The sequence below is a fragment of the Pleurodeles waltl genome, chromosome 10 (assembly GCF_031143425.1).
Source record: "Pleurodeles waltl isolate 20211129_DDA chromosome 10, aPleWal1.hap1.20221129, whole genome shotgun sequence".
In the NCBI taxonomy this organism is placed as follows: domain Eukaryota; kingdom Metazoa; phylum Chordata; class Amphibia; order Caudata; family Salamandridae; genus Pleurodeles; species Pleurodeles waltl.
In genome coordinates this window covers 467,585,435-467,600,483 of record NC_090449.1, presented here as the reverse complement: position 1 = coordinate 467,600,483, position 15,049 = coordinate 467,585,435, and the positions used below count along the sequence as shown (strand labels likewise).

Sequence of the window (15,049 nt, the reverse complement as noted above, 5' to 3'; positions counted from 1 at the left end):
CAGCAGCTAAGAGGTTAAATATGGAAGCGCAACTGGGTCTTGAGCATCCTTCATAAGTAAAACACGCAGTCACCCTGTGAAGGCTGCCCAAAAATACAGCTTAAAATCCGTGAGCCGAAAGATCCCTTGATTATAGGGAAGCTTAATAAGACAAATTGCACGCCTAGCCCGCCTATATCCCCAAATAAAGCTACTAATAACTCTACCTGGTTGTTTAAAGATGAAATTGGGGACTTGTAGAGGAACAGAGCGAAGCAGGTATAAGAATTTGGGTAAGATATTCATCTTTATAACGTTGTACCGTCCAATAATACTTAGTGGGAGCCAGTTCCAAAATGTTAACTTCATTGTGACCGTCTGCAAAAGGCTCATGGTAAAGTTTAAATATTTGCTCTACTCACCGAGCGCGTTGAACACAGAGGTAAGTAGCTGAGGAAGTAGCTATCAATATCAGGCTGTGCGGCAGAAAATTACCCAACACCTGGGTTTTTATCAAGGTTCAAATTGTACCCTGAGAACTTACCAAATCTACTAGACTCGTTTTGAATGCAGCCTTAAGCTGCTGATGGATTACTGGAATATACAGTGACATCCTCCGCATAGGCCGTGATCTTCAGTTCACAGCCATGAGAGAGAAACTGATATATTGTTATTCTGATACAAAGTCTGCAAATATGGTTCTAGGTATAGTGTAAATAACAAAGGGGACAATGGACACCCCTGTCTAGTACCGCAAAATATTCTAAAGGGGTAGATATATGCACCAGTTGAGCAAGAGAACTGATAGAGAAAGCCTGCAACCACCTTAGAATATGGCCATCAAGGCCAAAGGCCCTCATCGTGATTCAAAGACTTTCCCACACAACCCAATTAAACGCCTTTTCCACGTCCAGAAGTATTATACACAAATTAAGGCCGGTTTTCTCCGCCACGTCAAACGCTGCTATTGCTGTAATGACAAGGGCTGTGGTATCAGGCCCCAGAATGAAACCATGATGATAGTGTGATACCAAGTCAGTCATAAAGGGGGCTAGTCAAAAAGCTAGAATCTTGGTGACTATTTTAACGCCTGCATTTGTAAGAGAAATAGGTCAATAAGACCTGTGTTCTTCAGGAGGTTTACCTTTCATCAAAAAATCACTATCAGCATTAAATTCCAGGATGAAGGGATCTCACCACTAACCCCTATCTGCTGAATGACTTGGATGAGACAAGGTAGAATAATTTTCTTAAATGTCTTACAGAATTCCAGAGGGATAGCATTGTCTCCAGCAGCTTTGTCAGCAGGTAATGCCAATATTCCATTGATAATCGTATAGGCTGTAATCTGTTCCTGAAGAACAGAAAAAGGACATCTCACTTGAGGAAGATATATTAGCATCCCAAAGATAGCGCTTGAATACAGCCTCATTGATTGGCTCACAAGGACCTTAGAGACACTGATAAAAAATTGAGAATTGTTCTATGATCGCCTCAGGACCTACATATACTAGTCCATCCACACCCTTTAAGTTAATGCAATGCTTAGCCTGACTGTCTGAAATTTAGTGTGCTAAAATTCATCCTACTTGTTCCCCAAATTCATATTGGAGCGAACGATGCCTAGAATATTTAGCTGTGACCTACTCCATCAGTTCCCTCCTTAATTTAGCACAAGTTTCAATCAGAGAGAGAGATAGGCCTCATTACGACACTGGCGGTCCAGCTCCATCATGCTTGCGGTAACACTGCCGACGGCGTGGCAGTGCTGGACCACCAGATTATGACCACGCCGGTGAACAGCCAGTTCACCGACTGTACCGCCAGGGCGGTTGGACCGCTGGGGTGAAGGTGGAGCACCTTCGCCCCAGCAGTACACCATAGGCCGCCAACGGTATTAGGAGCCTCCTTCTGCCAGTGATTCCCTGGTGGCAACACCGCCAGGAAATGCCTGGCGGTAAGGATACTGTCAACAGAAATCTACTCACAATCACACACATACACGCACACAAACCCCACCTCCTCCAATCACACAAACACTCATATCACTCATCACCCCCCTCCCCTATCGGACGGGCACTTACCTTTTCACGGTGGTCGTCTGGGAGGGTACAGGATCCTTGGGGCCTGCTCCGCCACCAGTGCTCCATCGCCACAACACCGCCACGCCTATTACCAACTCATAATAGGTGTGGCGGTGTTGTGATGATGTGGCGGTGCAAGCGTCAGCAGTCATATTATGGCGGTCGGATGACTGCCATCCCTGGTGGTCAGGTGGCTGGCAGGACTTCAGCGGTCTAGGTTTTAGACTGTCAAAATCATAATGAGGGCCATAGTCTCTTTTGGTCGCTACCCCCTTTGTGGACTTCCCTAGCATGGGATAATTCTACCTGCATTACTGCCTGGCAGAGTGACCACAAAGTGTACATTTTATCTTGATTCTGACGATAGATAAACTGCTGTGTGACCGCTGCACACACGCCTTCATAGAGTCCCATACTACAAGTCCAAGACCAGCTGCTGGAGCTTAGTCATATCTATAGCTGGCGTGGCCACCTTGCTGATGACCTCAGTCAGGGAATGCTGAATAGCGGTACTGTCAGACCTGGCTTGAGCATAGTATTGACAGGCCTCTTGCTGTTGGGCCTGTAATGTTTGTAAAATTGTAAGAAGTGAAGGCTCATGCACAGTGACAGCTTGAGGGTGACCCATTCTATGCCTTGGAGAAGAGCTGGGAGGAGAAGTAACACCAAGGAGACTGGCCTCAGGCCTGGTTGGATCAGGGTTCATCAGGGTGTTGGAGTTGGAGGAGGAAGAGCCAGATGACCTGTGCTTGCTCAGTCTTGCAGATACTTTAGGAAGTAAGGGAGGATTCGAAACTATGGAAATCAAAGCTTTCACCTCCCCCATGGAGACTACTTAGTCTTGCAAAGGGCTTCCCATTGACGAGATGCTCATCGGCTGACTCCTCCGTCGCTGAGTGCCCCCCCCTTGAGACCCTACTACTTACTACCTTCTTTGTGAATTTGTTTTGAAACACCAAGGGCAGGTTTCGTTGTCTGTTTAAGTGACCCACTGGAGGTGATAAGGCCATGAGCAGACTCAATAACCTTAGTCGTCTGCTACTAAGGTTAAAACCCCCTTATCCAATGCTCGAGGGGTAGTTGCAGGGTGGGAGGCAGATGGTTAAGCGGCAGGTACGGTAGCCACTATAAGGTGACATCTGGTGAATGTGAGGTCTGAGTATTCTGAATTTGTGCCATAAAAGCAACCGCACTGTGGCCAGCCGGACCTTCCACCCCTGCACCCTCGGTCTCTGAGGGAGCGCCTGCGCTAAAAGCCAACATCTGCCCCTGTAAGCTGACTGTACAGTCCTTGCCATCAGTGCCTTGTCCTTCATCAAATGTAGGGGCAGATTTACAGGCCTCTCGTGCCTCCTTGCGCCATATTATTGTCATTTTTTTTACACTAATGTGGCGCAAGAAGGCACTTTTTGCAGAACAATATATACAAAGTGGTACAATGAATGCATTGTGCCACGTTGCTCCCCCTTGCGCCACGTTGCTCCCCCTTGCGCCACAATATGCCTGCGTCAGGCATAATGTATGCAAGGATAGCATTCTGGCATTAGGAGTCCCGCAAAAATGGCGCATGGAATTCTACAAGATTTCACTGTGCCATTTTTGGCATCATTTTAACGCCTGCTCGAAGCCTGCACCCATAGACAACTACGAGCCTCTCTGCACTTTGCTGCACTAGCGGCAAATTTTTTATGCTCGTGTAGCGTAAGTGCCACAATAGCATCAAAAATGTTGACGCTATTGTCCCAAAGACCACCATGGTGCACCGTACTGTAAATACGGCGCACCCATATAGTGTCATTAGGTGGAGTAGGGGCGATGCGCCAGTTTCATGTAAATCTGCCCTGCAGTGCCTTGTGGACTCAGCCCTCCTCCTTCAGCCACGGCCCATAACATCTGATTGAGCATTGGCAGGCCCTTCAGAAGTTGAGACAGAAACCAAGTTGCTACTTTGTATTCACAGGGAGATTCCGTTGAACCCTCATGCTACAATGTTACTTTTAGCCGTGGCTCCTGGTAAGACAGAAACTCCAGTCGGTGCTGTGTACCTCAGCAAGCGAGGGTCGGACATTCGTAGCCGAGTCTGAAAACTCCACTGTATGTGCCCAGATAATGGAGGTGGAGGTGCTCGAGCGAAGAAGCTCGGGGATCGGGCATCCCACTGGAGATTCTATCAGTTCAGCCATTTGCCAGGTGCCTTTCCCAATATCTTTATATTCACCCATACTGCTTTCCAGGCTAGTCTTGTTCAAGTTTTGAGCCACCATGAACACTGGTAATGCGGGAAGGGGCCATCAGCCAACAGATCCACACCTAGCAGCTGCTTACCCAGTCCCCGAGTACACCAGGTCCACTCGAGAGAGTAGCTGCTAGCAAGCTGTGGGCTCTCCGGGTGAAAAGTTGCTGCATAAATCATGAAGGAAACTGAAGACAGGGCAGAAGTAGCTCTACAATGGAGGCCAGTCACAAGGAAAATAGTCTCATGGATCCATCAAGCATGGGTGGTTCCAGTCGAAGAGGCTGTGAGGCAGCTGCCGGACGAGGAAGTAACTGGGGGGCTCTCTGTGGCAATATTAGCCCAGCATCTTCCCTAGCGCCCTACAGGGCCCTATTGGGTTGCATGTGTATTTTTGTCCTATCTGGTCATTGGTTCTCACTGGAAATCATGCTATGTAACATGGGTCTGCCTGTCCTACCTGTATTAGTTTCTGTCAGACACCCTTGTATGTGGAATGCAGTTGACTGCCCAGTCTTTGACCTCTGTTGTGTGAGTGGTAACGCAAACTATGACCTGCTAGAGGGGAGGAAAGAGGATAGGATGAGATGGGTTAGGTTGGATTGGGTGTTGGGATGGGTGGATGGACAGAGGAATGTAAATTACTGATAAATAGACTTTTATAAGGCTGCTCAGTACTTCTCTTTGCCAGAATGTGTTGTGTTATGCTATGTGACGTGGGTCGAGCCACAGCCAAAACTAGATGAGCACCCATGTCTTTAATTTCTTAGGAAATGTTAGAACTGAGTATGCAGCCCTGACATGCAGGGGTTGGTCATTCCAGGTTTTCTGAGAGAGGTAGAACAAGGCCTGGCCTACAGATGTGGTTTTATATATGCGGGGGATGTCTGCAAGTAGGATTCCAGTTGGGGAAAGGTGTCAGGTTGGAATGCGGAAGTTAATGTGATTATTGAAGTAGGTGGGGCTGTTGTGCAGCCCACATTGAGTTTAGAAACTGCAAATGAAGATTTTTTTCTGAAGCAGTGGTTTTCTTACTTGTACACTGCATTAGGTTGCACGCCTGTTCCTGGAATGATTCCCCAGTGCAATTCATGTCTCCTCCACAGACACGTGTCCGTGTTTTCATTGCAGGATACTCAGCATCTGTGCATGTTTTGGAGCAGGGAGACCAGGAGGACCAGGATCCGAATCCCTCTTCAGAATCTGTGGAAAACCAGAGAAAAACTAAGCTGATCTGATGTCCTTGACCATCACCTCAACTTCAAAGGAATGCCCTTTAAACTTTACAGAAGCGAGCAGTAGTAAATACAAACGAGACACCAAGGATGACCGGATGCAACATGAACAATTAACGCAATGACCTTCTATGATGGGAACAAGGAATTACATTGGTATGAGTGACTGTAGTTAAGCAAACAGAATGAACCACTTGGAAGTTAAGTCTGGAGACAGGGCTTTAACATTGGCTTCCACCTACACTAACAAAGTAACTCACTGTTTAATCTTAACACTTATCTCTCGTGCTACCACCTCCAAAGCTTGTAACATTCCCAATCAGTAACAAAGGAAACATTATTAACAGGATCTATTTCAATAAAGAAATCGGTGGCCCTCAAGTGTTGGAGTCACTAGTATTTAAATCATCTCTGCAGTGTCAGTGTTATTGATATTGAGAAAGAAACCCAAGGGTTATACTCCCAGAAAAACATGAGATTGAACTAGTTGGCAAACACTACTCCATGACAAGGAAATAAATAATACTGACCTACAGTTTTACATCCCATCTTTGGAGATAACATTCAACATGCCTTCCTATCCATCTCTACACTCAGATTCCAGAGGTTCCCGAACAAGCTGTTCTATCTTGAGATTCCAAATATATATAATATATAGTATTATAAAGACGAAACATCAGTGAAAAGTTGATGACACAAGCAAACCGTGAAACCAATAGTTTTTTTCAGCAGAAACGCATGGCTCTGAGAACCTCCATTCAAAGGTGAAGAAATGTGCTGTTCCATAGGAGACAGTACAATGCACACCTATCAGTTGTCCTTTCCCATTTGGCTGTCTATGCAGCCTCTTTGTCAGCACTTCCACTACACATAAAAATACACATTACATTTTAGCTGCCATTCTTCACTTTGCTTAATGTATGGAAGTCATCACAAATCAAACCCTAATCTGCTACAATCTTAAGATCTTAGTGGCAGAAACTGTAAATGTATGCATGCAAGGTATCAACGCCACAATTATTTGACATACCAACACACAATAAAGGAACCTCTGTTTTCTAGGATCCCAAACCTCAAAATATCTTAACAAACCACTCACATGGCCTGAACCTCTTCTCATCAACTTCCACATCACAAAGCGATAAAGCGTCAATCTAAAACTGACTATTGTAACATAGTTACGCCGGAACCTCTTCTCACCAACTTCTACATCAAAGTGGGATAAGGCGCCAGTCTAAAACCGACTGACATAACATATTTATTCCTATTTGCCAAAAATATCACCATATTAGACCAACTATCAATTATTTTGATGCGGTCATCTATACCCAAAGAGAAAAAGCATCTACCAGTGCTATTGATTACCTCTCAATTCAATAAGAAAAATCAACAGCCAATGTAGCCCTGGCCTTTGAAGGGGTGGTCTGGACTGCCCTTCTGACAGTAATCCTCAGCTATGAATGGTGGTCAAGGCTGGCGTTCTGTAAAATTGGGAATTTCCTCCCTGACAGTTTCTTAATGCAGTGTACTTACAGCATGGCATGGACAATGACTGTCACAGGGTAACAACACAGGCAGAGTGTCTACCAAGTAATGAAGCACTATAGCACTGTAGCAATGTATCATTCTCCTTGGGCACAGCCTGGCAGAGACCCTCCTGTGTATACAAACCAGGACCTGAACACTGTCCTTAGTATCTATAGAAAGAACATCCATCCTGGAATGTCTCTTGGTGCTCCTGAGAGAAAATGTGTATTAAATATTTCCCAAATGAATAGTACTTATTTTACCAACCCTGAAAGGATGAAAGTGTGAGTGGACCCAATAAGGCACAAACAGGGCTGCCACCTTTCCAACACAAAAATACTAGTCATTTGTTGTTTTATAACATTCATTTTCTACTTTTGTTTACTTTTATTATTGGTCATCGATTGTTAATGCTACTGTGGAACACATTTAAATGGGTTTGTTATTTATATTTACTGTTTGAAGTATGTACAGATAAGGGATAAAAATACTGGCTATAGGAGATTTTGCTTATTTTTTTTATAAACCAGGACATTAAATTGCTGGTGGTGCTGGTAGAAAACTGTTCAGGTGGCAACCCTAGGCATGAACATATGACGAAACATGAATAACAACCTAGCACTGTCTAATTATGGGGTGTAGAGGGCATTGTCCAATGCAAAAAATTAGAAATTGGGGCACTTCATGAAATTAATGGGATTGTGGTATGTGAGGCTTTTTTTTTAAACTTATTAAAGTATCAGGACCAAGTGTGAAATGGAGCATGTGCATGGAAGAGGATCTTACTTCCTCTATTCTGTTTTATGGAAACAGTATCATGTATGGGTTGAAGCAGTTTGTTTTCTTTAAGGGAATGGCTATTTGCCCTACTGCTGGCCCAACAGTACGCAATCTTTGCTATATGTCCAGTGGTCGGCAAAATAGTACATAACTGCTGCTGTTTAGCCATCCACAGGCTAAGAAATAGAGGCGATGTACATTTGACTGGCGGCCGAATAAAGAGAGTGAAGGAAACCGTATTTATCTGTCCGTCAACAAACAAGGGACAGTAAGCAATGGCAGGGTGGTGGCCATCTTGTGATGGAGATGCAACATGTGTGAGGCATTTGAATACAAGTGCATATACAAATAGACAATAGTTTGTGCACAGGTAAGCACATGAATTACATTAAAATCACTTTTGAATTAAAACATTTATGTTATTTTAAAACTCAGATAAGAAATGTAGGATTCAAACATATTTCAGGAGCTCCAGGATATGGCACACAGATATTTTGCACTGCGCTCTAGTAGTATTTTGCTGTCGGCAAAGAATAATGAGTATGGGTTTAGTTTACATAAATGTTTTATTTACTCATGTGAAAACAAGTTTTTTTTAATGTTCCTGTTCCTCCTTTCGATGATTTTTGACTGGTGGACTCTTTTTGGGCTTCTTACGGAAGGCTTTGTGTTAGCTCTAGCGTAGGGGGTTATGCTTGCTTAGTATTTTAAAGAAGAAGGGATGTGTACAGTAGGTAAATGGTTCTTGTAGGGGGGCATAATTGGGACACTTGCAGGAGGTAAGTGAAGTGAGACACAGTAATAGGACTTCTGTTGAGTGGGAAAGGCAAAGCAGGAGGCAGGTAAGTAGTTCATATGGATAATTCACAAAAGACGTTTACTATACTACCTGTGAAGACACGCACTTATTAAAGTATTCTGCCAGTAAAGCGGGGCAATATGCTTATTGGTCCTATTTAATGAATGGTCCCTTCAGCCACACTGACATTTTAGTCACCTGCACAATGTATCATGGGGATGGTATTTTTGATTTTGACATGCTAAGCAGTGTTTTGAATGGGCAAGATCCTGTTTTTACCAAGACCTAATTTCTATCCTTAACAGTGCTGTCTCAAAAGTAAATATATGGGTAACAGGGTTGGAGGCTGTACCTGATTAAGTCATTGTGGAGGGTCGTCTTAGGCAGTAAGGAGTAGGACCTGTAGGATGGAGAATGATGACAAGTAGAAGAATAAGGGTCAGAAGGTGGACCACCATGAGGGGTTGGATGACCACAGCTACGAGGATCAGGACAAGAAAAACAAGGCCCAGGGAGACCCCAACTATGAAGACCAGTGTTACTAAGGCTAGAAAGGGCCAGGATCAAAGAGACGATGAGGAACAGCACCAAGAATAAGAGGACTAGGTTTACCCGGACCAGGGTGAGAAGGATCAGAGGGCCAAGAGGATATAGAATAGAGGTATGTAGACCCATTGGACAAGGGCCCAAAGGAACAGAAAAATCAGGGGTAAAAGGAACAGAAGGTCCTGGACCATAACACTATGGAGGGCTAGGAGGGCCTGAGAGCACCAGCCAGGACTAGAGAAATGAGGATGACAGGGAGAAGCAGACCCAGGTGAACAGACCAAAGAGAACTAGTGCCAGGAGACCGAAGGAAAGAAGGATCAGAGACAGTATGGCTAAGATGACAGAGATCAAATCAAAGAGGACCACTGGACCAGAAGCAAATGGACCAGTATTGGGACAATCACAACCAGAAAGGACCTGGCCTAGCAGGACCTGGAGACCCTAGATTAGAATCACCAGGGAGGATATACAGGACCAGAAAATCTAGGCCAAGTGTGACCAGGAGGTGAATGTTCTTGAGGGTCAGACTCAGGGGATCCTAAACCAGAATTATAAGAACTACATGCATTGGGATGACCTGCAACATGGGAACTAAGAAGACCAGTGATAGAGGGATGATGAAGACCAGACACAGGAGGGCTTTTACTAGGAGGACCATGATAGAGGGGACCAGGGTCAGACTAGAGCAAACACGGTGGAACAGGCAAACCAGGAGGACTATTAGGAATAGGATGGGGCAGGAAGACTGGGGGGCTATGAGGGCTGGGAAACCAAGACCAGTGGGACCAGCACCAGAAGACCCCATACATGAGGACCAGACAAAGGAGTACCAGAACTAAAACTAGAACTACATAGATCAATGGGACCAGGAGCAGTAGGAGTGTGAATGGGCAAACCAGAGGAATGGATAAACTAGAGGGGGCACAACCATGAGGGCTGATGGACAAGAATAAGGGTAAGGTTTATGAAAATATCCATGACCGCAAGTGTGAAACAGGAGATCCAGGATACAAAGGATTAGCTGCAAGAGTACACAAGAATGACAAATAGACAGAACAGGAAGTAGCATGGCCAGTAAGTTCTAAATCTAGCATGCAGAACCATAAGGGCAAGGAGCAGGAGGAGTAGGAACAGGAGCACCAGGACCAGATAAGGGCTACAAAGATTAGGACATGGAAGGCAATGGACAGTAGTACTAGGAAACCAGGATAAATAGGACAAGGACTAGGAAGAGCAAGGGGACCAGTGCCAAGGCCACCCAGAAGACCAGAGCAAGGAAGACTAGGTGAACTAAAAGAATCATGACCGGAGGAACAGAAACATGGCTATGAGGTCAATGAAGATTAGGACCTAAGCGACCAAGGGGGCAGAGCAAGGGGGTTGGACAGTGGTAGCTGGTAGGACCAGGACCAAAATGACCCAAGCAAGGAGAACCTGGATAAGAGGGCCATGATCAATGGCTTCAGTACCAGTATGAGTAGAATGACAACAACAAGATCCAGGAGTACCAGGATAACCCAAATCAGAAGGACAAAGACTAAGATGACCAGGACACAGGAGCATAGATGGACAATGATGAGCGGTACCAGGGCTAGGAGGTTCAGGGTGAGAAGAACTAGGACAAGGTGACTAGGGCCAAGAGGACTAGAAAGGAAAGAGCCGGATGGGTCAAGACTGGGAGAACCAAGAAAGGACAGAATGACCAATAGGCAAGGTGCATGATAATATGTCTAATAGGACAAAAAGAACCAAGACTAGGATGGTTGGTGAACCAGGTCCATCAGATCAAAGTCTGGGATAAACCAAACTTTAAGGATTAGGACCAAGAGGATCAGAACCAACTGACACATAAGCTTTAGAAGTGAAAGGGTTATGAAAAACAAGAATATCAGAAACTGTCTGATAACTGACATGGTAACCTGAGGATGTATCAGGTGGCAGAGGGACTGAAACTTGGCAAGGAGAATTAAAGGTGGCTGGGTGAAAAGGAGAAGAATGGCAGAAAGTGGTTCAGTAACTCAGATGACTGAAGTCAACAAAGCTTGTTAATAGCTAACAAAGGGGGTCAAAGGGATATGGCAATCAGCAAAAGGAAGCGTAGTTTAGGATCATAAGAAAGATTCAGCTAAGCAATAGAGTGGGTTGACGGCGGCTCAAGATAGATCATGTCAGATGGCCTTAAAAGATTCTTAGTAACAAACGACTCTGATTGGCAGCTGTGACAGCACTGGTAATCAAAGCAAGCACCAGAACTAGTGGTCTGTGAAACTCTAAGGGCAGTTGTAGTGGCCTTTTAGTGCTGAGTTGGACACCTAGGTTTTAGTTAGTTTGACTGTTGTCACCTTTAAACACACATACATATTTTATTGATTGTAATATATTTATCACAGCCTGTTTTTAGTCAATTGTTTTCAGTAATACAGAGTTCACACTGCATATTTATATCAGCCTTTTTGCACATCATGCACTCTGTGCCTTCTTCAAGGTTTTTGTGTTCAGTACATGATATGCCAGCTTGGATTGCCGGCCCAGAGGCCAGTTTCTATCCTCCAGATGCATTATTATATCAGGCCTACTTCTACAAACTGAGTATGGGTTATTATATAAACACACTTACGCCTAAGAAGGGCAGAGAGCATTACAGTCATGAGCGTCCTGGGACGCACATTATAATGCAGCCCGCTTTACTGATTTTGAAGACGACCCTTCAGCTCCCTGAGAGGATTGCCATCCAGACAACAGGCAGAACCCTGCTATCCAACTCAGGTATGGGGTCGGGATTCCCCCCTTTGATCGGGACAGGCAGATGGGGTATCACTACCATCGTCTCAGACATATAGGCTAAGCAAGGATCAGTAGACTCTCTGGAACAATACAAAATGGTGGGGTTGTTCATCTTTTTTCTACTCATTGTAATAGCTTCTTTGCTGTGTGCACTGCTGCTAGGCAAATAGTATAGTATATCCACTATATAATAGACTGGCATGTAAATAGTGAATTTTCTTTAGGATTTGCACTGCCATTGGCCAAATTGCAAATTTTTACATAATCTCTGCTGTTTAGACAGCAATTGGGTAATAGTGACTTTATACCCGGCTGTGGGCAAATAGTATGAAACCTCTGATATTTATTCGGAGGCCAGGAAACTTGTGAAGTTTCTTAGCTGTTTGCATGGTCAGTGGTGAAATAGTCCATGATCTCCACTATTTTGGTCGCCAGCCAGATAGTGAAGTCTCTTTGTTGTTTGCACATTCACTGACCAAATAGTACATGATCATTGCTATCTAGACAGCAGTCCAAATGGTAAATGTTCTCTGCTATCTAGTTGGTGGTTGGGTAAACAGTGAAGCTTCTGTGTTATTTGTACTTCCACTGGCCAAATAGCACATAATCCTGCTATCTAGTTTGCAGCCTGGTGAATAGTGGAGTTTATTTGCTGTTTGCACAAACACCAGTCAAATAGTACACAACCTCTGCTATTTAGTTGGTGACTGTGCAAATAAGGAAATGTGTTACCTATTTACACAGTTGCCTGTGAAATAGTGCATAATCTCTGCTATTTAGCCCGGAGTCTTGAAAACAGCAGAATTTACCTGGTGGCCCGGTTAATAACCGCTACCTTTTTTTAAAGGGAGCATCAACATTCCATCTTTTGCTCTCAGATTTTGGCATGCTATATAATATGTGTGGAGAGTGCATAGGAGGCTGGCCTGGTTTGTAGTGGGTACTTACACCAGGTCCATTTATCACTTATAAGTGAAATGTAGGAAGTGTTCTAGCAGCTTAGGCTGTCTAGAGGCAGCTGTAGCAGAGCAGCTCCTGCAATACCACTGTAGGCACACAGTACTTATAAACATAAAAGACAATATTCAGTGTTACCAAAAATAAAGGTACTTTACTTTAGTGACACAAGGCCAAAAATATCCTAGAGGCAATACTCCTTCTGGAGGTAAGTATTCTACACAATATATACACTAGTAACCAAAAGCAGATAAGTAAACAGTCATAGAATAATGCAAACAGTCGAAAATACAATAGATTCTAATGGGCTTAGGGGCAACACAACCCTTACACTAAAATAGTGGAATGTAAATGTCGAATTCTCCCCTAGGCAAGTGTAGTGTGTAGAGGGACGCTGGAAGTGTAGGAAAATGCTAAATGTAAATAAAGTACCTCACCCTAGCAGGAGCAGGAGTAAAGTAGAGCAAGTTTGCTCAGGACACACTAAAAGTCATAATAAAGCATTTTGCAAGTACCAAGCAAGACTGCAAGCTACAAACGATGGATTCCTAGACCTGAAGACCTGTGGAGAGAAGAGATCAAGTCCAGAAGTCAAAGAAGAGTCCAGGAAGGACAGGAGCATCAGCCAACCTAGAAGAAGGTGCAAAAGTGGATTCTCCGGTCAGAAGAAAAGTACAGAAGAGCACCAAAGAAGATGGCTGCGGGTTCCTGCTTGGTGCAGGTGATGTCCCACATTGAGCTGTTGGATGCAGGCTGTTTGCGTCACTGGATTTCGCCATCAAGCGTTGGTTCAAGCAAGTACGTGTTTTGCGTCAAAAAGGAGCTGCCTGGACCCAGGAGGGACCTGGGGGTCTCAACTCAGACTGAGGAGACAGAGGGGGCTCTCAGCACTTCAGAGAGCCCTCAGAACACCAGGAAGCACCAATGAGAGTCCCAGAACACGGGGACAAAGAAGATGCAAAGTGTGGTCATTACAGCACTACACTGGAAGGTCCCACGCTGTGGGAGAGCAACTCAGGGAGCTGTGCATCGCAGGATGGAGTGCTGGGGACCTGTGCTGCGCTGTGCACGAAGGATTCTTGGAAGAAGTGCACAGAAGCCCAAGGAGCTGCAGAAGACGCGGTGCACAGGGGTACTGCCGCAGCACCAAATTTGGACAGCTGGATGTTTGGACAGTCTGGGTCACTTCGGTCCACCACCTGTTCCAGGGATCATGCTCATCATCAGGAAAGGAATCCCAGAGTACCGGTTGTTGTCGCAGAAGGGTGCCTGCAGAGCAGGGATGTAACTCCGTCACTCCACGGGAGATCCTTCGGTTCTTCTAGTGCAGGGTGAAGACAGGCATTCCTCAGAGTGTGCACACCTTGGAAACTGTTCTGAAAAGCTGGCTGGAGTTGAAGTTGCAGGTCACAGGAGTCGTCCTGGATACGTTTGTTGCAGTTACAGTGGTTCCTGGAGCAGTCTGTGGTTGATCCGACGGTCAGAAGCTGAAGCAGAAGTTGCAGAGGATTCCGGGTGAAAACTTGCAATAGCCCTGAGATTGCCTACCTACCCAGTTATGCACCTATCAGGAGGGGTCGCTGACATCACCTGCTGGCACTGGCCACTCAGAGTTCTCCAAAGGGTCCCCAACCCTTGGAATCCAAGATGGCTAACACCAGGGATACTCCAGAGGAGTTCTGGGCACCAGCCCTGTGGTGGTGATGGACAGGGGAGTAGTCACTCCCCTTTCCTTTGTCCAGTTTCGTGCCAGAGCAGGGACTGGGGGTCCCTGAACCAGTGTAGACTGGATTATGCAAGGAGGGCACCGTTTGTGCCCTTCAAAGCATTTCCAGAGGCTCTGGGAGGCTACCCCTCCCAAGCCTGTAACACCTATTTCAAAAGGGAGAGGGTGTAACATCCTCCCCCAAAGAACATGCATTGTTCTGCCTTCCTGGGATTGAGCTGCTCAGTCCCCAGGAAGGCAGAAACCTGTCTGTGAGGTGGCAGCAGCTGGGACTGCAGTGCAATCCTCAGAGAGCTGGTTTAGTAGTACCGGGGGGTCCATGTTGGAGCCCCCAGGGTGCATGGGATTGCCCCCCCCATACCAGATTTGACTTGGGGGGACAATTCCATGATCTTA

At 45.3% G+C, this 15,049-nt stretch overlaps 1 protein-coding gene across 1 annotated transcript in view; it reads right to left on the bottom strand.

Moving 5' to 3' along the window:
• The window catches only part of LOC138261625 (SCO-spondin-like), a 1,514,343-nt gene that overhangs the window by 489,707 nt on the left and 1,009,587 nt on the right, over positions 1-15,049 (bottom strand). The window contains exon 86 of the mRNA XM_069210750.1: positions 5,332-5,499. Coding sequence (XP_069066851.1) covers positions 5,332-5,499 — 168 coding nt within the window. The remainder of the gene's footprint in view (positions 1-5,331; positions 5,500-15,049) is intronic.